We start from the raw sequence: 26,115 nt of genomic DNA on the forward strand, positions 1-26,115 counted from the left end.
CTTAGATACATCATGTCTGGTTTCCAACAAAAGTTATTGATATTGGTGAAAATGGTGTTCTTTCATGGAGTTGTGAGGAAAGCATTCCAGGGAATTTACATAAGGAAGGATGAGGCTTGGTGGTAGAATGCTTTATTTAGTGATGACAGAAGGCTAACCTGGCTTCCCAATGTCTTATCTTCATCTGTCCCACCATGGACAAAGACCAGGATAGTCTTCATCAGGCCCAATACAAAAACTAGGGTTAAGGTATTCTGTGCCATGGTTCAGTCCAGTTTGCCCCTGTCCTTATCCAATGAGCATACTCTGCACTCCCAGGGGCACTCCAGCGGTCACTGCATTGCTGTACCCAGGCTCTCACCATGAACCTGCATTCAGGAGTCCATGCAGCTGCCAGCTCCTAGGGCCACTTGGCTACGTGGAGAACATGTGAACAAATGGGGCAAGCATTTCTGACCAAGGAGGAGAGAGAGAAGAGAGCACAAGCTTCTTTGGTTGACTGATTGTATTATCTAAGGCTTTGGGAAGGACTGGGCATCCTTCAGACTAACCAGTCAACTTCCCAATATTCCTTGGGCTGTGCTGGATCCTCCCCCTAACCAATCCATTTCCCAGATATTTCAGGGTTCTATATCCCTATCTAGTCTGATCCTTTTTCCAGGCTAGACTGACAGGTCTCTCTGGTCTCCATCTTGGCTCCTACTGAATATGCATGCAGCAGCAGCAGAATTTCTCCTGCTGTTTTTATTTCTCTCCCAGTGATGACAAGTAACAATCCTGTGCTTTGAGGGATTAGGTCCTGATGCAGCAGAGGATGCCCTAGGGAGTGTGTGAGGCTGTAACTTCTTAGTGAAACAGGTTTTTAATGTCTGATTCCCTTTGCTCCTTTTCTTTATTAACATCTAGATACTTACACTAACATTATGGCATTCTAAAAGACAAGAAGAACATTGTCTGAAGAGAAAAATCATGCATCAGAATAAGACTCAGATATTTCAGAGATATTGGAACTGCAAGAGTGGAAATTTAAAATAATTCTGATTAACATGTAGGGGCTCTACTAGAAAGGGCAGGCAAATGCAAAAACTGATGGGTAATTAAGCAGAGAGATGTAAACTTGAAGAAGTAATCAAAAGGAAATACTAGAAGTAAAAAAACAATGTAAAGGAAAGAAAGACATGCCTGAGGAAAGAATTTGAATATATCTCAGTAGAAACTTTGCAAACTGAAATGAAAAGAGAAAAAAGAATGAAAACAATGCAACAAACTATCCAAGAACTTTGAACAATTACAAAAGGTTTAACATATGCAGGAGGAGAAAAAAAGAGAAAGAAGCAGAAGAAATGTTTGAAGTAACAATGACTGAGGATTTTTCAAAATTAATAACAGACATCAAACTACAGAGCTAGGCAATTCAGAGAACACCAAGCATTATAAATAACAAAAGTACTTTACATATGCATATTATATTCAAACTGAGGAAAATCAAAGAGAAAGAGAAAACCTTGAAAGAAACTAAATGAAAAATACACTTTACTTAAAGAGGTATAAGAATAAGAATTACATCATACTTCTCTTTGGAAGCTATGCAAACAAAAAGAGAGTGGAATAAAATGTTTAAAAGGTTGAAACAAAACCTCCACTAACCTAGAAGTCCAGATATAGTAAAATTATCCTTAAAATGAAGGCAAAATAAAGACTTTCTCAAACAGACAAAATCTGAAGGAATTCATCACTGCAGACCCACCCTGTAAGCAATGTTAAGAGATGTTCTTCAGAAACTGGTAAAATTATATAAGTCAGAAATTTAGATCTACATAAAGAAATAAACAGCATCAGAGAAAGAATAAAATGAAGGTAAAATGAAATATTTTATTTTTATATTAATTGATTTAAAAGGATAATTGTTTAAAGTAACAATATATTGAGTGGTTATAGCATAAAGATAAGTGAAATGAATAAGAATGTCGCAAGTGATAAGAAGGAAGAACTGAGAACTCTGTTGTAAGATGCCTGGACTACACATGAAGCAGTACAATGTTATTTAAAAGTGAACTTAATTTTTTTTTCATGTGTGTGTGTGTGTGTGTGTGTGTGTGTGTGTATTTTTCTTAAGTTAGAAATGGGGAGGCAGCCAGACAGACTCCCGCATGTGCTCGACCTGGATTCACCGGCATGCCCACCAAGGGGTGATGCTCTGCCCATCTGGGGCATCACTCTGTTGTGACCAGAGCCATTCTAGTGCCTGAGGCAGAGGCCATAGAGCCATCCTCAGTGCCCGGGCAAACTTTGCTCCAATGGAGCCTCGGCTGCAGGAGGGGAAGAGAGAGACAGAGAGGAAGGAAAGGGGGAGGGGTGGAGAAGCAGATGGATGGGCACTTCTCCTGTGTGCCCTGGCCAGGAATCGAACCTAGGACTCCCGCACACCAGGCCAATGCTCTACCACTGAGCCAACCAGCCACGGCCATGAACTTAGTTTTTTAAAAAACGCCTATTTTTTCAGTTGTTGGGGCAACAACTGAAAAAAATTTAAAGATGTATAATTAATGTGCTAACAAGAGTACATAAAATAGAATCATATAAAATGCTCAATTAAAACCAGAAAATACAATAATAGTAAAGTAGAGGAATAAAAAGGAACAAAGAATAAGGACAAGAAGAAAACAGTAACAAACATACTAGATATTAATCAAACTATGTCAATAATCACATTAAATGTGAATGGTCTAAATATACTGATTAAAAGATAGAGATTTTCAGAAGTCCAAAGTATAAATTGTCTATAAAAAGTCCACTTTAAGTATATTCATTTAATTAAAAAAAGGGGGGATTGAGAAACATATATTAAGTTATCACTAATTAAAATAAAACTGGAGTAGCTATATTTCAGACATGAAGACTTCAGAATAAAGAACATTAGCAGGGATAACAAAGGACATGACATAATCATGAAAGAGTCAGTTCTTCATGAAGACAAGATAAAAAATATTTTAAAGTTAAAAAAATGAAAATACAGCATACAAAAATTTGTGGAATACTATAAAAGCAGTGCTTAGAGGGAAATTTTAACATTAAATGCATACATATGTTAGAAAAAAAATAAAATCTAACATCAGTAATCTAAGCTTCCACCTTAAGTAATTAAAGAAGAGCATTGCCTGACCAGGCAGTGGCACAGTGGATAGAGCGTTGACTGGGATGCAGAGGACCCAGGTTTGAGAACCTGAGGTCACCAGCTTGAGCATAGGCTCATCTGGTTTGAGCAAAAAGCTCACCAGCTTGGACCCAAGGTCACTGGCTCGAACAAGGTGTTACTTGGTCTGCTGTAGCCCCATGCTCAAGGCACATGTAAGAAATCAATCAATGAATAACTAAGGTGTCACAACAAAAAACTAATGATTGATGCTTCTCATCTCTCTCCGTTCCTGTCTGTCCCTATCTATCCCTCTCTCTGACTCTCTCTCTGTCTGTGAAAAAAAGAAAAAAGATTAAAAAAAAGAGCATTTAAAGCTTAAAGCAAACAGAAAAGAAAACTAATAAAAATTAAAGCAGAAATCAATAAAATTAAAAACACAAGAGAAAAAATCATTAAAATCAGAATCTGCTTCTTTAAAAAGACCAATAAAATGGATAAGCTTCTGGCTGAGTTAAACAAAAAAACAAAAGAGAAGACACAAATTTCCATTATAAATGAAAGAGAAATAATAACTACTGAGTCTATGGATTATAGAAGAATTATAAAGGAATACTATGAACAACTGCTTACCCACAGATTTGATAATGTATAGTAGTTGAAATGGACTGATGTCTTCAAAGACACAAACAAAATTTATTCATGAAGGAATATATACCCTGATTAATCCAATATACATATAAATAACCCAAAGTACAAAATTAGTCTACTTTGATATAAATACATAATTTGAATAAATTGGAGAAAAGACAAACCTTAGCAGTCAAATCCCCCAAAATGTTCTTAACAAAGTATAAAATTTAGTTAATAATAATAAATAAATTGGCACATTAATATTCTAATAATAGGGGAAACTGGTGGGCATACAGGGAAACTATACTATTTTTGTAACTCTCTGTTAATTGAAGTTATTTTGGAGTAAAAAATTAATTAAAAAATTTTACATGCTAGGTACTTTTCCAGGTACTGGGGACACACTGGATAGCAACTAGACCTGGGCCCCACCTGGATGGAGCTTACTGCTTAGTGAGGAAACAGCAGAAAAAGGTATGGGGTAAACAATTTCCAATGGTCAGATCCAGCATGACAGGAGCATGTACATTAGCTAGGACTATCAGGGAAGATCTCTTTGAAACCTGAAAGATGAGAATAAAATGGTCAAAGAACAGAGGTAAAGGGAAGAGGTTTCCAGGTACAGGAAACAGCATGATCAAAGTTCATAATATAGGAGCTTTGAGGGTGGGTAGCCTACAGCATGGATTTGCTGGACAAAGGGATGATTTATTTCTCAGGTGGGATAAAGCGGGATGGCCAGAGATTTCATCACATTACTCCAAATAGCACACAATTTAAAATTTATGAACTGTTTTTATTTCCGGAATTTTCCATTTAATATTTTTAGACCATGGTCGAGTGTGGTTAACTGAAGCCACAGAAAGCAGAACTGTAAGAGGGGACCACTATAGATAGAGGCAGTGGATATAGAGAGGAGTGAACACACAAGTTGTTTTTTGCAGGTAGAGCTTTCAGGGGATGATGGAAAAGGAGGATTTAAGAATGTTAAGTTTGAGATGCCTCCACTAACCAAACAAGAGTTGGATATGAGTTTGGAGTTGATAATAGAGGTATGGTTTTAAAATGTGAATTGGGAAGTCACAAGTATGCGGATGACATTTAATGCCATAGGAATCGATGAGGTCAGAGGAGGAAAGATACAGAGGAGCAGAGTAAAGAAAAGCAGACCTGCAGAGAGAAGGAGACAAGGGGGGGGGGGTAGCAGGCACAAAATAGTACAAAGGCATTTTCAGAACATGGGGTTCCAGAAGCCCAGTAAGTAAAGGGCCTCAGAAAGGAGATAGTGGTCAACGTGCCAAACATTTCTGTGAAGCTAAGTAAGCTGAGGACAGAAAAATGAAGAGCAAATTTACAGTATAAGACAAGTGTTGTTGGAGACCTTGATCAAAGCAGCGTTGCTTATGAGGAGTGCATGGACTACAGTGGCTTGTGGAGTGGCCTCCCCAATGCCTTTGCGGGAGAGCCAGACTGCTTTCTTCCACAATCTACACCTCCAGCCCCACTGCTTGGACCCTATTGCCACCCACCACCTCACTCTATTCAAGCCACACTCCTATTCCTCAAACATGCCAAGACTTTCCAACATCAGGGCCTTTGCCCTTATAGTATCTTTTGCCAGGAAAGCCCTGACAATTCACTTACTTACTCAAGTGATGTACCTGTTATAGTATCACAGCACAACACATTACTCACATGTTTGTGGTGATGCTCATGTAAACCTACTGTCATGCCAAGAATATTAAAGTACAGCACACACAACAGTACACAATAGTTAATAATAATAAATGATTTGTTACTGGTTTTTGTGTTTGCTATACTATACTTTTGTGATTTTAAGAGTATACTCTTTCTACTTATAAAAACAAGTTTGCTATAAAACAGTGTACCATTACACCAACAGCAGCCTCATTCACCTCGTGTTTACCTTATTTCTGGATGGTACCCTTTTCTCTTGTGCTCGATTTACCCTGGCATTGTTTTATACAGTAACATGCAGTACAGCCCAGGAGCGACAGGCTCTACCATGTAGTCTACATGTATAGTAGGCTGTACCATCTAGGTTTGTGGAAGTACACTCTGACGTTCTCACAATGCATTTCTCACAACATATTACTGTTATTTAAGCAGCTTATGACTGCTGTTATTTTTATTTCATGAGGAAACTTAAAATGAATTGGCATTTTTAAAGTCTTGGTTGTATGCCTGTGTTTTTTATTGAAAAGTAATGTACAAATACCAAAATTAAAGTGATCTGAGACCTCTAACTCTTCAGAGAAATGCTGTAAATAATACCTACTAGTCTTTGGAAGTGAAATTTCTAATTTTATTTAATAGATTTGGGTGGGGGAAAACATTTTCCCTTCATTTTATGCTTACTGGATGCACTAAATGTTCTTGACTTAGAACTTTGGTGGACTGAAGTTAAATGGTTTTCAGTAGTAAACGTGAAGAGGTAGCATTATCTACAAATAGCTCTAGTAAACATCAACTTTATGTGTCCTTAATTCTCATTCTCCATAATTTATTTTGACTACATATTATCTTTCTGGTAGAAGATCCCAGAATCTAGAAAATTGGCCTTCTGGGTCATGGGCCTGTTGATTGTCCCCTTTGGGTAGCCTCCAGTTCCCTTGTATTTATACATAAGGAAGCTACACATTTGGACAGGTGAATCAATACAGCTGCCATCTCAAAGAAAAAAGTGAAGACGTTCCAGTTACCAAGTAAATAAACACTTGGAGATTTACATTCCTATGCCATAAGACAAAATATTTATCTATGAAAGTATAAAGTATATTATGACCACTGAAGGGGCACAGTCCAGTATGATGTAGGTTATCAGACTCAATATTTACTTCTCCTTTTCAATAGTGTATTTTAAAACATTAAAATGATACCAAATATGCACTAAACCTTCAAGTAGTCATCACTCTATAATAGAAACTCACTTGCTCAAAAACCTTATTACATTTTTTTGAATTTCATTGATCTCCACTACCTTCCCCACTATCCATTAGTTCCTAATGGGAAACTTTTTTGAACATATCCAACTGAAATTCCATGATCAATTTAAAATGATGTAATTTTACATTTCTTCATTCCCTCTGCCTCTTTCCTATTGCCATACTTACCTGATTAATCCCAACCCTGAATGATGGCAACTCTGAGCCTTCTCTGTGCCTGGCCCTGAGTAGTAGAGTATCACTGGAGAAATCCCACGGTCAAAATGATTCCAAGTAGTGTACCTTCCATAGGTTCTCAACATGGTATAGCAATTTATACCTTTTCTTAAACTGCCATGTCTTTCATCCCTTTTGGTTCTTAGCTCTCTACCTTTTTTCATGATTTATTGAGAAGACAGAAGCCATTATAGAGGCTTCCTTTATCTCCACACCATCTACCCAAATTTCTGCTCCTCATCTGCAATAGAAGAAGTGTGCTTTTTCTACCAAAGGTTTCTTTGTGCATTGGTTCCTTTATCACTCCCTCTGCTGAATCTTCCAACAGTCCTCTTGCTCAGATCATCCTATCAACACAAAAAAAATGCACTTTCTCCCACTTAGCAAAACAATAACAAAAGTTTTTTGGTCCAGCCCCTCCCTCCAGTTAGTGCCCCCTTTCTTCCAGGAAAACCAGACTTTTCTAATGGGTTGTTTCTATAAGCAGATTTTATTTCTTGGCTGTCATTGGAGAACAGAATAGATTATTATTATTATTATTTTTAGCAATCCCTCTACTGGGTATATACCCCAAAACCTCAGAATCATTGATACGTAAAGACACATGTAGCCCCATGTTCATTGCAGCACTGTTCACAGTGGCCAAGACATGGAAACAACCAAAAATCCCTTCAATAGAAGACTGGATAAAGAAGAATAGATTATTAGGGGTGAAAGGTGATAAAAGGGTGGCCAGCAATGTCTTCAGGCAGAGAAGGTAGGCTAGTTTAGTCTGTGGTAATAGTGAGGCAAGTGGTTAAGAGTCTGGGTATATTCTGAAGGAAGAGGCACTGGGTTTTCTGATGGACTGGGTGTACAGTGTAGAGAGGAGCGGCATAGTAAGAGTTTAGGCCAGACCAAACAGAACAAAGCTGCTACTGACCTAAGTGAGCTTGCTTGAAAATTTAGAGAGTATTATATAAGGTGATATTAACTAGTTCATTTTGTATCAGAGGCCAAATATTTGATAGAAGATAATGTCATTATAGTCCACCATTACATATTTTGTGATTTTTACCAAAAATGCATTCTGCAAATTAACTAGTCAGAAGTCAGTTTACAACAATGGAAATTTTCAATCAGCAAAAGGTTTTATTATAAGAAACAATGCCATCAGGTCAAAATACAAAAAAAACCCAAAACAACAACAACAGAAAACTGTGCAATTATGGCAAAATGTTTAAAAATATCTACACATTTGCCCACAAAGGACTACAGTACTTACTACATACCTGAGCACGGAACATTGAATGACATTTGAACTGTTTCACACAGGGAATCTGATTCCCCGAGAATTACTTCCCCTTTTTCTCATGCATCAATGAGATGAACTTGATGCTTCAGCATCAACTTTGCAGAATAACAAAAAACAAAGATGAAAACTAAAGAATACAATTAAAACATTCCTATAATACAGTTATACTAAGTCCAGTCTTCAATGTCCAAAAAATATATAGGAAAGTGCTACATACATTCTTCAAATGCAAAAACAAAGTTAGCGCGGGACTTGTATATCTTAGACCCTTTATTTTAATTCTGTAGTAACCACTGTGCCTTTTACTTATATTCCCAATATTCTATGCAAATGTACCTTAACTAAACATATTAAAAATCATCTTAGTTTCCTAGAGCTTCTTCTCAAATCATTTTAAAAGTGGCAAAGTATCCCAGCTATATAATTTAAACAAATAGTACTTCATACAAAATTCAATATATATTCTACTCCCATAGTAAATTCTAAACCTTGGCTCTGACACACTATACTTAGATCACACCCACAATATAAATTGTTATAGCAAAAGGATCAATTGTTGTGCAGATCAACAGAAATAACATCTACTGTGGCACTGACCACAGCACATTGTACTCCCCTATGTCATCCAGCACATGTAAATTACTAACTCAGCATTCTATGTCATGTTTTCAAGTAATATATTTTTCCTAAATAAACACAGAAGATTGTCAAAAAGCATCAGGAAATCTTAAGATATTCAACAAAGCTTTCAAAATTAAATTACATGAGTAACATCACTCTCAAAGGTAAATTATACTTGTTTTTTCCTCCCTTCTGCAATACAACACTGTAAAGATGCTTCAAAAAAACTCACAGAAATAGCCTCCAAACAGCATGAAGATGAAGAAAAGGAAAAACTGAGGAGGAACAAAAGGTCATTGGTTGACAAACTTCATAAAGAGATTATAGATACCCTATCAAGGCCAGTAAGAATAAACAACATATCTAGCTTCACAATACTAGATTTTAAAATATTAATTCTATAAATCCTGTCAACTTTGAATTCTTCAGAAAACATTTCCTACTATAGAGGTCTAAGACAAGCAGTTTGGAAAGTTTCTGAAAAACGAGGTATGTGATGCAGAGGCAATGTTTTAAATTTGTTTCACAGTATCACACCACAAATTTGTACAAGAGTTTCTAATACAAACCATGCCAATCTGTTTTAAGAAAATCAAAATACTCTAGTTGAGGACAGACTCTGGGCTACACTTGTATCCTTTACTGATTATTCCAGGCACGGTAAAAAATAAGTTACTGATCCAACTATCTACCTAAGGTATTACAAGTGAGTTGACTTGTCTTTTATGTGACTATTCCCAGCTGACTGTTAGAAATTCATCAGTTAAACATGAAACAAGATTTAGTACCTATAATGCAACAGTTCTATTCACTCACTCTTTTCCTTCTCAATCACCTTCCACTAGAACAAGGTTTTCAATGTAAAAATATTTATTAATGTTAAGTGCAAAAATTAAAAAAAAAAGAGGTTTTAATCGTCATATGTAACTTAAAAGACGTTAAATTCAACTACTGCAAGGAGTTTTATGTTTCTGTACAACAGAATTTTAAAAGTAGGTGTAAAACTTCACATTATGCTCTGTACAGAACAGAAATAAGTTATCTTTCATTGTACCAATAAAGACTAGACAAGCAGATGGAAAAGGAGGTCAGGCAAAAAAATGGCCCATATTAGTGCAAACTATGTTCACTATTCTCACTACTCAGACTGAGTCCAGTTAGACTAATAACTGGCTATATCTTGACATCACATAAGTACAGAATCCTGTGAGATCACACAAAAATTCGACAGGTAAAGCACGATGGCCACAATATAACATACCACTTGGTAGGTAGGCATAGGCTAAGACAGTTTAAATCTATCTAGCTATCCACACGAATTAACTTAATACCAGCACCAGCCACCTGTGTATTTGAGCCCTTTTAGGGATTTTTAAATGAGACAGTGTTAGCACTTGAAAAAGTTATCAACGGAAAACAGCTACTTTAAAATTTCAGCTTAATTTAAAGATATATGAGAAATATGAAACAATCAGACTGAAAGTTCTATCTGAGATGATTTGTTTTCCCTTTTATCTACTCTAATAACAAAACACTTAAATCTCAGTACACTTGAAAACAGTACATAAATATATATATATATATAAAATGAAAATCTAAGTTAGTGCTTCTCTGTGTTGGAGAGGTCACAGCTAAAGTCCTAGTGATATGGCCTCAGATTTTTACCCGTATTTAAAATAAAGTCACATCAAGCTAGTTTGGATGTCTCTAACCAATAATACCCTAACTGCTCTTATAAGACTGCATAGTTATTAATTCATCTGGTATTTCAGACACTATTTATCACAAAATTCTAGAATGAAAATGACTGTTCTAATTCCAGAAAAAAAACAATGCTGATAATTGCACTTTGTAACCTTTTGCTTACTGAAATAAAAAGACCACAAAGATGGCCTGACCAGGTGGTGGCGCAGTGGATAGAACGTTGGACTGGGATGCAGAGGACCCAGGTTCAAGACTCCGAGGTCGCCAGTTTGAGCGTGGGCTCATCTGGTTTGAGCAAAGCTCACCAGCTTGGACCCAAGGACACTGGCATGAGCAAAGGGGTTACTCAGAGTGCTGAAGGTTCACGGTCAAGGCACATATGAGAAAGCAATCAATAAACAACTAAGGTGTTGCAACGAAAAACCAATGATTGATGCTTCTCATCTCTCTCAGTTCCTGTCTGTCCCTATCTATCCCTCTCTCTGTCTGTTTAAAAAAAAAAAAAGACCACAAGATGAAGACAGCATTCCTTACACTGTGATCTTTAAGAGCACCCACTTCTGTGGACAATACTTTCAGCTTTCTTAAATACTAACAGCACATCTTGTACCACTGAGAGTCAACGTTCCCTCAAGCACTAGATGTCAGTGAGCTCGCTAAGGTCTGCTACTCAAAGCACTTTCTGAAGACACTGAGGGTAGAGCTTAGCAACAGCACATTCAAAATGCCTGCCAAGGTCCCAGAGCCGATCTGGGGTCTCATATACTTTCATCCATTGGTCAGCGATGTCATCATATTGGTAAAGGGAATTTTTTCTGCTGGTTCTGAAGACATGTTCTTCAACTGTCACCTGAGTAGCTCGAACAAATAAATGAAGTTTATTTTGGAAAAGTACCAGTTTAAGGTATGGATTTATGGACTCGTCACATGGAAAGTCCTTCTTTCGAGTCCATTGATTTAGCTCAATGTCATAGGCTTCCACAGTGAACACGCGCTGATGATTTCCACAGGTTCCAGCTATGTAGTAGATAGAGTCTTTGTATACAGCTGCTAAGCCCTGGATTCTAGGCACAGTCATAGGGGTTAAAAAACCCCAGTAGTCTTTTTGAGGCTCATAGAAGAGGAAAAATTCTCCTAAAAAAAAAGCAAAACAAGAATATGTACATTTACATGTCTCTTTTTGGTTGTATGTTGAAGACTAAAAGAACATAATTTTACAAATATTCCACTCTAAAAGTACTGTTTTTATAATCTTCAGAGACATAGTAATTATAAAATAGCTTAAAATGTCTTTGCTCCATGGCATAACACATAATATTACAGTCTACCTGAATTGGGGGTGTTCATAATGGGGAGAGGTGAGGAGTTTCTTTGGCTTGATAGCAGAATAATAGTTAAGACCTTGGTTCCATTTATTCTATCCAATTATGTATTTCGGAAAACTTATTGTACACCAGCAATAGAAATGCATTATTAATAATGGTTAGCTAGTCAAGTCAAATTATATATATAGCTTCATCACAAATTGTATATGTATAAGCTACTACAAATTGATGTGCTAATTATTTAATTAGAAGAGTACATGGAATGGTTCAGATTTGTGTCTATGCACCACTTATGTGTTTATATTTTAGTGTTGCTATTATGCAAAGACAAATATTCAAGAGGTGAAAACATGGCTTTACTTATGATAGAAAACACATACATAATTTAGGAAGTTGACTTTGAGTCAGTTTCAATTCTCTTTTAACAATAAAAAGGTGTGCTGAGTCACATTGCCAATATAAAAATGTCTTTAAGAATTAAAAAAAAAAAAAAAAGAATTAAACTACACGAGTTACACGAATTTGGCTAATTACACCACTTCTGTAAAAATCCTTTATATAATAATCTGCACCTTTTATGAACATATTAAATGGTACTACAATAGCCATAGATAGTCCAAAATACACTGCTGACCATTTATTTATATAAAAAGGTTTTGTTTAGATTAGAAATAACTACTTCTAAATTGAGCTTCTCTCTCTCTCTTTTTTTTCCTTCTTCTTTTCCAAGTGAGAGGAGGGAAGATAGAGAGACAGACTCCCACATACACCCTGACTGGGATCCACCTGGCAACCCCATCTGGGGCCGATGCTCTGCCCATCTGGGGCTATGCTTACAACCAAGCTATTTTTAGCATCTGAGGCAGAGGCTCCACAGAGCCATCCTTAGTGCCCAGGGCTGATGTGCTCAAACCAATCGAGCCATGTGGGAGGGGAAGAGCAGAAGAGGAAGAGAGAGAGAGAGAGAAAGAGAAAGAATAGGAGCAGGAAACGTGGAGAAGCAGCTGGTCGCTTCTCCTGTGTGCCCTGACCCGGAATCAAACCTGGGACATCCACATGCTGGGCCGACGCCCTACCACTAAGCCAACCAGCCAGGGCCTGAGCTTCTCTTGACAACCATTTTGAATTAGGTTTATGCCTATCTACAAACTTAACTACCTACTTAATAGTGATAATAGAATTTTAATTTTTCTTACAATAGCTTGTTCAACTCCCTGCATCTGCTTGCACATCAACTGCTCTAAAATGATGAGCTTGTAACAGGATCCTCAGTAAAGAATATAGGAATTAAAACTTTCTAATATATACTACTTCTCTATAAATTTCTTATGGAAAGATGATACATAAAAATGATTGATTTTGAAAACCAATGATGGGTAATTAAGAAAACCCTCAGAGCCTCAGGTTCCTTTCATATAAAAAATAGCATTGGATTAAACAATGTTCATCCCAGCCTATTAATTCAATGCTATTTTGCTTCACTATTTATATTAATATACAACCTTTACCTTCCAATTTAGTGTCTTACAATTAATTCTATGTCTATCAAATAACTGGTTAGCCAGTAAAACCAAAATATATGTAAAGAGAGCTTCATCATACTGGATGATACTCAACTATACTCAACAGATTATATATCAATTCTCATATTCCATTTTTCAGCAAGATCAACAAGCCTAAATCACACCCATGTTTCTATTCAAATAAAATAAGGCACTAGAGAATACTATTCCTTCTGGAAAATTAAATTTTACTGATCTTTAAACATATGGCCTCAGGTTTTTTTTCCTAGGAAATTTTAAGTCAAATAAAGGATTAGAGCAAAGAACAATTTAAAGGAAACATAAAATAAAACTAAAAACTCATAGATCTACACAGAAGTTGCCCATTTTTTCTTGTTTTATTAAAGTAAAAGGTGAGGAAAACATTTATATGTAAGCACTTAAGAAACACAGAAGAGAAATAAAGATCAACACTGAATTCAACATTCAAACAACTAAAACGTGCAAAACCAAACAAGAAAAAGTTATCTCAAATCAGACCCTCAGAACAAATATAATTTATTCTTACCAATTCACTTTTTCTATTTCTATTGTATCATTTAAAATCTTTAAAAAAGCTAAGTATATTAGGCCTGGCCGGTGGCTCAGTGAACAGAGTGTTGGCCCGGCATATGGACATCCCAGGTTTGATTCCCGGTCAGGGCATACAGGAGAAGCGACCATCTGCTTCTTTTCCTCTACCTCTCCCCTGTCCCCTCCTGAAGCCAGTGGCCTGATTAGTTTGAGTGTGGCCCCAGGCACTGATGATAGCTCAGTTGGTCCAAGTGCATCAGCCTCAGGCACTAAAAATAGCTTGGTATGAGAGCATCAGCCCAAAATAGGGGTTACTAGGTGGATCTTGGTCAGGGTTCATGCAGGAGTCTGTCTCTCTATCACCTCTCCATTCACATTAAAAAGACAAAAACATGTAAGTATATTAAATATTCCCTCTTATTTCCACTGGTAAAAGTACAAAAAAAGGGTCATCTCAAAGTTCTCTGGGAAAAAAAATTAAAAACATGAAAAACAACATAAACTGCAGTAAAATTAAAATCTGAAGGCTGTAATTTCACTCTTTGTAGTTAAATTTTGTAAGCTGTGAAATTATAAAGTGTATACAAAACTCTCAAGTAATTATTATACCCTCAGTTAATGCTTTGTTCCTTTTTGTCTTTTATACTAACCCTTAAGTTCCATAATAAAAGTAGCTGCTACAACATCTCTTGATTATATATTATGAAGAACAGAAAAAGTCATGCACTTGCTCTCTTGTTTCAAGTCTTAAAAAGAGCTCTGAAATAGTTTTCAAAAATACTAAACAAGCCCTGGCCAGTTGGCTCAGTGGTAGAGCGTCAGCCCAGCATGTAGAAACCCGGGTTTGATTCCCGGCCAGGGCATACAGGAGAAGCGCCCATCTGCTTCTCCACCCTTCCCCTTCTCCTTTCTCTCTATCTCTCTCTTCCCCTCCCATAGTCAAGGCTCCATTGGAGCAAAGTTGACCAAGGCACTTAGGATGGCACCATGGCCTCCGCTAAAATGGCTCCCGTTGCTATGGAGCAACGGTCCCAAATGGGCAGAGCATCGCCCCATGGTGGGCATGCCAGGTGGATCCCGGTCGGGTGCATGTGGGAATCTGTCTCTCTGGCTCCCCACTTCTCATTTCAGAAAAAAACAAAAAAACTAAACAATTACTCATTAAAGAATGCTTTTTCCCCTCCCTTAAGTGAGAAGCAGGGAAGCAGAGAGGCAGACCAACCACACATACCCCAACCAGGCAAGCCCCCTACCCAGCGATGCTCTGCCCATTTGGGGCTGTTGCTTTGTTGCTCAGCAACTGAGCTATTTTAGTGCCTGAGGCAAGGCCATGGAGCCATCCTCAGCACCCGGGGCCAACTTGCTCCAACTGAGTCATGGCTGCAGGAGGGGAAGAGAAAGAGAAGGGGAAGGGAAGGGGTGGAGAAGCAGATGGGTGCTTTTTCTGTGTGCTTTGACTGGAATCAACCCAGGACATCCAACCACCAGGCCAACGCTGTACCGCTGAACTGGCCAGGGCCAAAAATGCTTTAAAAATACTTATTCCACACGATGTCAAAATACAGTAAGAATATAATCCTACAGGATTATTTTAGTAACTTAAAAATATCTACCTTTATTGATTTAAAAGTTTATTTTCATTATAGGTCCTTTAAAGGAGAGACTGGTCCACCAAAGTTTATGATAAGAAAGCCAGTTATTCCTCAATTAACAGGAACAAACTCCTATTTTAGTATAAGTAGAACACAATTTGACCTGTTATTTTCCTGAAGACTAAATCTCTTCAGCACCTACCCTGTAAAACATAGATCTTCTCTTTGTACTCCACAGCATTATGAAACTCCATTGCAACAGGCATTGCACAAACAGTCGTCCAACAATTTTCTCTGCTGTCATAGCACTCCACAGACTTTAGTGAGTTTCTCCCATCACCTTCATAAACACGCCCTCCAATTGCATACATCTTACCACAGCAATACACCAGTTTGCAGCCTATTCTGGCTCGAAGCAAGGATGGTTTGGATAGCCACCTATTGGTGGAATGGTCATACATCCAGAAATCATTTTCTGCCTTGTGGTCGATGGATACCTCACTGCTGCTTGGCCTGTATCCTCCTGCAATGTAAATGTCATTATCTGGTGATATAAGAATCCCAACTTCTCTGAGATCATTTGGTGGTTTGCACAATTTAAACACTCTTCCTGTAACTATATCTAGACAAGGCACTGTTTGCTTCTTTCCTGAGTGTTTGTGGGCAGCATCAAAACATATGATCATTTCAGATGCAGTCATTCCAAGTCTCTGTGTACAGCCATTAGTACTGGACGGTCCCTTCTCTACACAGCTTTTGGCTATAGCATGTGCAAACTGAGGTGGAATGTTCTCTATAAAGGTATCTTCCATCAGAGGAAAACGTATGCATTTGGCAAAAATTTCAGGAAGGTGCACTTCTCGTTCATTCTGTTCATGTTCAAACCACCTTACAATGCTTTCATAAACATGCTCTTCTCGGTCTACATTTAAATCATCACTGTCTAGTATACTTATCAGTTGGTCTTTCGTCAACTGGAGAAACTCTTGTTCTTTGGTGACACACAGAAACTTTTTACGAATGTATTCTTTTGATCGATCTCTGAGTTCCTGGTGACCATAATGATCAGCAAAGATGAAAACCCCAATAGAATTTTGTGGGTCCAAATGGCTGATCATATACTTAGCACATTGGTCTTGGATGGAAGGAATCTGAAAGATGCTAGCTGCAGTAAACAGAGCTTGGACATTGGCCTCTGTTAGAACAACTCTGGAGGTGTAGGCATATTTCAACACTAAATCCATTGATTCAGCTTCAACACCGACTATTCGAACTTCTTTTTGAGAACACTCTGTAAGGCCACTAGTGAACATGGATCTACAAAGGAAAGAGTACTTAATATTATATGTGTGCCATAAATAAAAATTATGGTGGCAAACACTTAAAAGTGTAAATGTACCACAAAGATAACCCTTGAAACTAAAAAAGTATTTCCTAATGTGTTTTCTGATATTCTGAATGGGAATAAGAGATGCTCATTTAGTAGAAGGATTTAGTCAGACTAATCTCAAAAATTCTACTCTCAGGACCAGTCCACTTTGTGCCAATTCTGAGAAGAGGGGACTATACCTAATTAAAGCACACCTTATTTTCCTTGGAGGCCCTATCCAGGCTTCTGGTCAACTTGCCTTAGAAACCTGAGATCTTAAATCACCAGGCCAGTCAAAAAGTTTAAGAATACCTATATGGTGTTTATGTGATATATTGGTATATAGAGATTGTTTAATAAAATTCTTCATATCTCAGTGGCAATTTACAATGCAACTCGTGCCCAAAATATATCTTTAAACTTTTCATCTTAGAAAAACAAAACATTCATCCTAAATACTTACTTTCTACCTACTCCTATGTAAAACTATCTCTTGAATACTTCCTTAATCATTATAAGGAAGAAAATCATGTCACTTATCCTTGGACATTCTGAAAACCTTTGCTTAAAGAAATATACTTAATATTCTCCAAGTTACCATATTTTTACCTACTGATATCTGTGTACAAATAAAAATTATAGTAGGTTGATTTATAATGACTACTTCTAAAGGGAATTTAGGAATTAACTGATTCTTTGGAGATAATGGTTTTTAAATCCCAAACTTTTGCCTTTGAGCCCAGGCTTTATATATATATATTAAAATATCTGTGCATTTATGGGCCTTTCTTGGCCAAAATATTAAGTAAACAAAAGAAAAACCTAGCTCTTTACTTAAGTATTAGTTATTTTCAAACATTATTTGCATTTCTTTTCCTCCTTTCAGTTTCTTTCAAGGCTACTCTTAAAATTAATATAAAAATCAAATCAAAAGTTCTTTTAAAAGCCTTTTTAGAAAAAGGCTCGGTGTCCTAGAACGCTTACTAAAATGTCTGCTGAAGACACTGACCTAGTGTTGGTAATAGTTAATTTAAGTATACAGATCCAGACCCCTCATATTTTATTTTTAAGTGTTATGCTATGGAAAATATCCTTAAAGAGGAAGATTCCATCAAATGAAAAATGCAATTTAAGAAATACTGGAGGTATACAAGGTATCACAAGGACCCAGCTTGCTGCCATCTTTGACTCTTATTTTTACTTCTATAATGTAAATTTTAAGTTTAATATCACACAGGCTTTTTTTTTATGACTGAAAACTAGATGTTCCAATGTATAGCTGGTTTTCAATTCAGATACTGAAAACCTCAGTGATACAGTTATCAATTAAAAAGAAAAATAAAGCTCTTCATTAGGCATAGATTAATTCCCAAAGGAGAACATTGCCACATATCCCTTTATCATGGGAACTCCTACTGACCTCAATAGGCTGGATACATACAGACTCTCACATAAAGGAGCAGTATGAGATCTGATGATTTTTCTTCTGTTTTAATAGGTTCTTTATGTAAACTCTACGTAAAGTGGGAACACTTCCTCACACAAAACCTTGAGCAGCAAATGCTTGTAACAATGCAAATTTTAATTCTGACAAGTCACTGGGGTCTTGATACAGCCATGCCAGATTCCAAGCTATTCTAATTCTTCCACTAGTGATTCAAGACTTAGAAACTATTAAGTATGACTTTCTAGATATCACAGAAGCACCGGCATTGTGCCAAGAAACTTCCCTTACAGAAACCATGAACCAGAGATAAAAATCTAATATTTTGTTTTTTAGCCAAATATCTTCATTTGATTCAAATATGTTATTTCTTGGAAATTAAAAAGTTATTTCTCTATGTCTTCAAAACTAATTTTAATTAAGTATGATATTTAATGATATAAGATAGAGTATATCATTTCAGTAAGATACAGCCATTTTCACTTTGAAGCTTCAATGCTTTTATTTTTTTACCATTCAAACCTTATATAACAACTTCTGTAAGGCTACTTTAAAGAGGACACACATTCTTGTTCCTTAAAATACATATAATGACTAACACGCCTGACTCTAGAATCCAATTCTACCTCTGCCACTTAATTACTTAGATTATTTAGACAGGCCATTTAATCTCAGCTTCAGTTTATTTCACATGTAGCATGGGAATAATAACTGTGCAGAGACAGAACTGCAAAGCAATGTATGCAAAGTAAGCTTAACCCAAAGCTCAATAGTAGTTAATTATCACATATATTTAAATGCATAAATGACCTAAGCAGATCTAGTGGATAGTCCAGATAAGCACATCTCACCAGCAGTTTCCATTACCAGGCCAAACTAATTATCTTTTTTGTACTACTTGAGCTTCTTCTTTTTCCTTTCTAGCTCACTGCCTCATGACAGTTAATACTTAATAGTCCAATGACCTACGCTAGCAAGTCTTAATGCTTACATCACAAGCATCAGACAGAAGTGACTATATTTAACTCAGTATTCTGGGAAATAGGAACCAGAAACTACTGTCTGAAATACTGCACCGTCTATATGCCCTATAAAAGTAAGCACCTTCAAAACAAAAAAAGAACACGGAGAGTGTGGTTGAGAAAATTATTTCCTGTCATTCATGCACCATTATTGGACATTGAAAGCCTTAAAAAAATTAGCACCTGAAACAAAAAGAGAACTTAAACTCGAGCAGGAGGCTGCCTTTATCACTGGTCTTTTTTAGAGTATAAAGTTATTTTTTACACTCAAGTTTTAAAACTTCAGTTTTCAGTTTTATGATATACAAAGATGAACCTAAATGAAAATAAAAAGTTAGCCTAAAAATGTTTCTGGAAATCTTGGAAATAATCACCAGTCTGGGGACATAAGGTACATAGGAAACTATATTGTATTTATTTTTATTTCACCACTTCTACCCTTATATGATTAAAACAATCTATTAATAGTAATTTGATTTCAAAGAAGAGGCTCTAAAGTTTTAAACTCTAAAAGAGTTACATGCAATAAAGGAATGTGCATTATGGATGAATTTTGGGAACAAAATTTAGACCAGCACTGTCCAATACAATTGTCAGTGATGGAAACGTTCCATGCCTGGGCCCTGCGATGTGGCAGCCACTCCCTACATGTGGCTGCTGAGCACTTCAAATGTGGTTAGTGTGCCTGAGGAACTGAATGTCTAACTTTAAAGTTTCATGTGCCACATGTGGCTAGTGACTGCCATATCGGGCAGGAAAATTCTAGATTTTCTAGCCTTTACTTGAAACAGAAGCATTAACTTAAAAAACAAACAAACCACCCGAATTCTAGAAGAATCCGACAGATCAAAAACAAGAAGAAAAAATAAATATAGGGCCTGTTATCTATTTTCAGGAAACAACCTCATTGGTTTCACTTCATCGTAGCACGTCAGCATAGTAATGGAATGGCCATGCTGGGGGAGAAGGGGAGATCTCCACCATCATCATACCTGAAGTAAGGGCTGATTGCAGCAAGAACGTTTCTATGACAGGAAAATGTTTTCCCGTGATCCACTTCCACTACAATGTCTGTCAACTGTCCTTCCTCGTACATTGTTTTGAGTTGCGTAAGAATACTGCAAGCATGGAAGGGGTCCATGGCATCGCTGGCTGTGTCTGAAGATGCAATCCCATTCGGTGTTGGGGAAGACTTATTTAAATCTAGGAGGAGAAAAATCGTACAACCACAAGAAGTTCGGAGCCATTGACGGCATCGCGGGTTCGGTTTGTTGGTTTATTTTATTTAGTTTTTGTTTGCTTGCTTGTTTTTCCCGTACAATATACATGTACGATGTGTGCACCACCACACGGGGCCAAGGGAGGACCTGGGAGCCAGCGAGCCCCGCTGCGAGTCCCGGCAGCAGCCCGCTCCGTCGGGAGCCCGGCGAGCCCGGGGCCGCGCGCGCTCGCGGAGGTCCGTGCGGCAGCACCCGCGAGGTGTCTGCGGCGACTCCGCCGACGGCCGGGCGGTCCAGCCGAGAGCCGCGGGCAGCAGCCTCACGAGGGACGCTCACGGGAGACGGCGGCCGCAGGTACCACTCCAACCGCCTCCCGAGAGGTCGGCACGGCGGCGGGTACCCGGCCTCCCCATCCCGGTGGGGCCGGTCCGCCCACCGCCCTCCACGCCATCCAGCCTCCCTCCCCTCAGCCCTCTTCACCTCTCCATTTTTCTCTCCGGCTCTGCATCGCCACTTCCACAGCTCGTAGCCTGAGCTTGGCCCCTGGCCCGCCTCCCCCGCAACACACCTTCCTAGGCACGATACGACCCACCTGCCGAAGCAGCCATTTCTCCACGGGGCCCCGGCTCCAGCTATTTAAAGAGGAAATGTCATTTCGTTTCTCTCTCTCCCGGGTTCCGGCTCTTCTAAGCTTCCCCTAGCCAATGGGGTAGCCTATGCATCCGGCTCCGCCCCTAGCCTCAGAATTGTGGGAGTTGATTGGTCAGGATGTACGCAGGGTACCTCGGGAAATGTAGTTTTATTGCCTCCGCTCCCGCGTGGTCTGGGTCGGGTGGAGGCCAAAATCGGGGGTTCCTATTGGTTGGTTCTGGCGGAGGTGGAGAGCAGAGAGGCCGCCAGTTTGTGCCAATGGGGCGCGCGGTGCCCGCCCGGAGAGGTAGTCTTCTGATGAGGGGAGCTGTCATTCTGAGAGGCTGAGCTAAGGAAAGCACTTGAAGGACAAATTTCCCTATTTTAGGCCTCTCTCAGCCCCCTAACTCATAAAAAAAAGTCTTGTTCTTCATTCCCTAAAGCTTCTGCCAATTACTAGCTTCCGGAATGAAAGCAGGCTGCGAAACCAAAAAAAATTGGAAATAGACAAGAGGGCTGTCGTCCAAAAACGCGAATGAAATATGACATCCCACCCTGAAGAAAAATATCAGGAGGCCCCTAAGCAGCCCATCGCTGATGAGTCACCTGTGACACCCAATTGAAATAGCATCGCCTTGGCCAAGTGCTCCGGTTTCCCGAGATTAACTTGGTCTGGTTACAAAGGCCGCTGGGGACTCTAACTCCCACTCAGCCTTGCGCACTGAGACGCTCAGGGAGCACCTGTTCCACTTCTGAAAGCACGTGGACGGCACAGAGGAAAATGGAGCAGTTAAGACACTAAACAGTCTGGAATTTCCTGTGAAGAAATATTGGAGAGTGCCTTGAGCCTGGAGCCAGAGACATCATTAAGTAGGAGGTCCTTGATAGGACCCTTTAAGTCTTGAGTACTTAGTTTTGTCACCGGTTACGTGAATAATTCCTGTTGTTTCTGCCTCATAAGCTGCGAGGCCTTTGAAAGAAAGTAGAAATTTACTGTTAACATGTTTTCATTTACTCATTTCTAGTGTATACCAGGGTGCCTGGCACATTATAGATACTTAACATTTTATTTATTTATTTATTTTTATTTATTTATTTTTTTTGCATTTCTCTGAAGCTGGAAACAGGGAGAGACAGTCAGACAGACTCCCGCATGCGCCCGACCGGGATCCACCCGGCACGCCCACCATGGGGCGATGCTCTGCCCATCCTGGGCGTCGCCATGTTGCGACCAGAGCCACTCTAGCGCCTGAGGCAGAGGCCACAGAGCCCTCCCCAGCGCCCGGGCCATCTTTGCTCCAATGGAGCCTTGGCTGCGGGAGGGGAAGAGAGAGACAGAGAGGAAGGCGCGTCGGAGGGGTGGAGAAGCAAATGGGCGCTTCTCCTTTGTGCCCTGGCCGGGAATCGAACCCGGGTCCTCCGCACGCTAGGCCGACGCTCTACCGCTGAGCCAACCGGCCAGGGCAGCATTTTAAAAATAAATGTCAGGCATAAATGAGCTAATATTGGAAAGGCTATTTCTAGACCTATGGAAAGTAAGAAAGTGAACTGGGAAGAAAATTCTAATACAGATATGGTTAGTCCATGCTCATAGTTTTTCTAACAGAGAAAACATTAAGCAGTTGAACTTCTTAATGAAGGATCTTGGAATTTAGGTTGTTATGAAGAACGAGAGAAAATGATGGAAAACAATCCATTTCTGGTCTACAGACGAATTTAGAGCTCAAAGTACTATAATTCCATGTGAATTAACAAGAGTTGGTATCCTAGGGCTGGGATAGATGGATGTTGATAAGCACTTATAACTCCTCTTAATGAATACCCTATCTGCACGGTTTTGCATGGATGAAATTGATTTAACTTTTGTTACTCATAACTTTAAATTCCTTTTTTTATGAGTTCTTTTCTAATTTAAGGAACTCAGTGTGGCAGTTTCAATCACAATATTGATAGTATTAAGAAAAAAAAAGTGGCATCAGTCAATGCCAGATTTAGCTAAAATACAGGACATACATTATTTGGGACATACTTAAAGTAAAATATCATATGTTATCTGAAATTAAAATTTAATTGGGTGTTCTGTATTTTACCTAGCAATCTTTTGAAAACCTTTTAAAATAGAAGTTTTCTTATATTTTGTTTTTGTTGTAGCCACCTATCTCAGCCTAAAAAACTTGGCCAATTTTCTTTTTCATTATTCTCCCCTAATTAATAAAGAGACATGGTAATATTGTATAATTAACTAAAAAAATTCTCAGTCTTTGACCAACAAAAATTTCTTACGTGGGGGGTGGACAGAATACAAAGAACAAAAACCAATATAAATATAAATAGAAAAAAAAGTGAAGATTTGTAATTACAATGTTTCCATTTACATGACACAGTAAAAATTTCTTCATTAATAGAAAGGCATTAAAATAATAAGTAAAAAAAACCCAGAAAAGTAAGAGGATGTAAAAATTGAGCCAATAGTTTCACATTATTCATTCTCAATGATCTTTAAGAATACAGAGAAGAGTTTGTCTCAGGATTAATACAAAATAGCCAAAGCCTACAGCTCTGTTTTCAAATAGTTCTAATTTAAAATTTAATAAAAATCTACTGTCAATCAAGGAAGGCAGCAGCAATAGTAAACCAGTATTATTATTACAGTATTAAGTACTATAGTACCCTTTGAGGTAGTTTTCTCATATATTTACAGCTTAAAGTAAAATTTAGTAAGGATGAAAATGGAAAAAGCAAATCAGAACATTTGAAGAATTGTATTTAGTTCGAATTAGACATTTAGAGCCTTATTATTTTAACATTTAGCATCTGGGAGCCAGGAGCAAAGAAGATTGTGATAATCATCATTGTTTAAAAGCAGAAAAGTCTTTACATTTAAATTCTAGCAAAGGTGAATGATTATGAAGCAGAAACTTTGGAAAATCAGAAAATGGCACAGTGGCCTTGGTAGATTATTTTTTCTGCTTCCACTTTAAGAGAATGACTTTTAGCAATTATCAACTGTGTCTGGACTACTGTCAATAATAACACAACACAACACAGGAATGATAGCAACTCTGATGAAGAAAGTCTAAAAAAATAAAAAATAAGGGCTTCACTTCTGCAAATTGATTTTGCTATTTTCCAATTACCCTGCTCAGTCCTGGTGCAGGCTGTGAAATTGACTAGAGCTATTTAAAATGGAAGTAAAGAGAATACCAGTGACTTACCTTTTAGCAAGTGGCATCCTTATATATTTATCTTTCTCATGCAATGCTCCAACAAAATATAACAGTTCTTCTTGCTGAAGACTTTTGCGTTGGCTGGATTAATGCCTAAAATGAAGCAGCAAAAGTGCTAACTTGAATATAAATTTGCCCTGGCTAGTTGGCTCAGTGGTAGAGCATCGGACCCGTGTGTGGAAGACCCGGGGTTAGATTCCTTGTTAGGGTACACAAGAGAAGTGACCACCTGCTTCTGCATCCCTGCGCTTCTCTCTCTCTCTCTCTTTCTTCTTCTTCTTCTTCTTCTTCTTCTTCTTCTTCTTCTTCTTCTTCTTTCTTCTTTCTTCTTCTTCTTCTTCTTCCTTTGCTCAATTAGAGTAACTTGGCTCCATGGCCTTTCCTCAGGTGCTGAAATAGCTTGGTTGCTGAGCAATGAAGCAAGCCCCAGATGAGCCAAGCTTAAAGTAAAATTTAGTAAGGATGAAAATGGAAAAAGCAAACCAGAACATTTGAAGAATTGTATTTAGTTCGAATTAGACATTTAGAGCCTTATTATTTTAACATTTAGCATCTGGGAGCCGGGAGCAAAGAAGCCCCCTGTAGGGGGCTTGCCGGGTGGATCCTGGTTGGGACACATGCGGTCTGTCTCTGTCTTCCTGCCTCCCTGCCTCTCAATATATATTTTAAAACAAGAATATAAATTTAATATAACATCACAATTTGTGTGTGTGTGTGTGTGTGTGTGTGTGTGTGTGTGTGACAGAGACAGAGAGAGGGACAGATAAGGACAGACAGGAAGAGAGAGAGATGAGAAGCATCAATTCTTCATTGGAGCACCCTAGTTGTTCATTGATTGCTTTCTCATATGTACCTTGACTCAGGGGCTACAGCACACTTAGTGACCCCTTGCTCAAGCCAGAGACCTTGGGGTCAAGCTGGTGAGCTTTGCTCAAACCAGATGAGCCCACGCTCAAGCCAGCAACCTCGGCGTTTCGAACCTGGGTCCTCTGCGTCCCAGTCTGATGCTCTATCCACTGTGCCACTACCTGGTCAGTCAACACCACATATTTAAGAAGGTTTTCGTTTTAATTTCTAGACCTTGTATATTGCATAAGATTTAGTTTCTTTTAAATACAAAACTAAATAGATTATTACCATCAACCTTACTGATTGGATATTACTGATCTTTGTTGTATTTTAATTTTATTTTCTTTGGGGTGGTGTGAGGATGAAATGACTAGAAGATTGCGTTTTGTGAATAACTGAATTTGATGATACTGGGGACATAAAACACATTAATTTGCTTTTTAAGTATTTGAAATTCAGCATATGTGTGAAAAAAGAGAATGGAAAACTAATAGCAGGGATATTCGATTCCTCAAAAATATGTACTACCCACTCCTAACCTGTATTCTAAGCAGGTACTTTATAAAGCCATATTTCTGATACCAAAAACAGTGGAATAGAGGGTAGATACAAATAGAAAATAAATGTTTGTGTCCCTTCAAAATTCACATTGAAACCTTATCTCCAATGGTATTAGGAGGTAGAGCCTTTAGGAAGTGATTATGTTTAAGAATGAAACCCTCATAAATGGAACTAGTGCCCTTATAAAAGAGGCTCCATGACCTTCCACTATGTGAGGACACAGTGAGAAGGCAG

At 38.2% G+C, this 26,115-nt stretch overlaps 1 protein-coding gene across 4 annotated transcripts; it reads right to left on the reverse strand.

Annotated features, from left to right (window-relative positions):
• Positions 1 to 8,066: 8,066 nt before the first annotated feature.
• On the reverse strand, positions 8,067 to 21,288 carry KBTBD8 (kelch repeat and BTB domain containing 8). Of its 4 annotated transcripts, none has more exons than XM_066245180.1 (4): positions 21,207 to 21,288; positions 20,387 to 20,597; positions 15,762 to 16,876; positions 8,067 to 11,701 (listed from the first exon to the last, which is right to left on the reverse strand). In XM_066245180.1, the coding sequence occupies exons 1-4, from the start codon at positions 21,220 to 21,222 to the stop codon at positions 11,238 to 11,240; spliced, it is 1,806 nt and encodes a 601-aa protein (XP_066101277.1). In that variant the 5' UTR covers positions 21,223 to 21,288; the 3' UTR covers positions 8,067 to 11,237. The 4 variants fall into 4 exon arrangements, with proteins under 4 accessions (XP_066101277.1, XP_066101276.1, XP_066101280.1 ...); XM_066245179.1 differs by having other exon boundaries at positions 21,095 to 21,250; XM_066245183.1 differs by lacking the exon at positions 20,387 to 20,597 and having other exon boundaries at positions 21,207 to 21,279.
• Between the last annotated feature and the right edge of the window lie 4,827 nt (positions 21,289 to 26,115).

The sequence above is a fragment of the Saccopteryx bilineata genome, chromosome 10, assembly GCF_036850765.1.
Source record: "Saccopteryx bilineata isolate mSacBil1 chromosome 10, mSacBil1_pri_phased_curated, whole genome shotgun sequence".
Taxonomy (NCBI): Eukaryota; Metazoa; Chordata; class Mammalia; order Chiroptera; family Emballonuridae; genus Saccopteryx; species Saccopteryx bilineata.

Bases quoted from the DNA above. Each gene is read 5' to 3' on its own strand.
- KBTBD8 (XM_066245179.1), bottom strand. From the start codon at position 21,122: ATGCAGAGCCGGAGAGAAAAATGGAGAG. The intron at 20,598-21,094 runs GTGAAGAGGGCT...TTCTCCTCCTAG, and splicing joins CCGGAGAGAAAAATGGAGAG to ATTTAAATAAGTCTTCCCCA. The intron at 16,877-20,386 runs GTATGATGATGG...TTTCCTTTGTAG, and splicing joins GCAATCAGCCCTTACTTCAG to ATCCATGTTCACTAGTGGCC.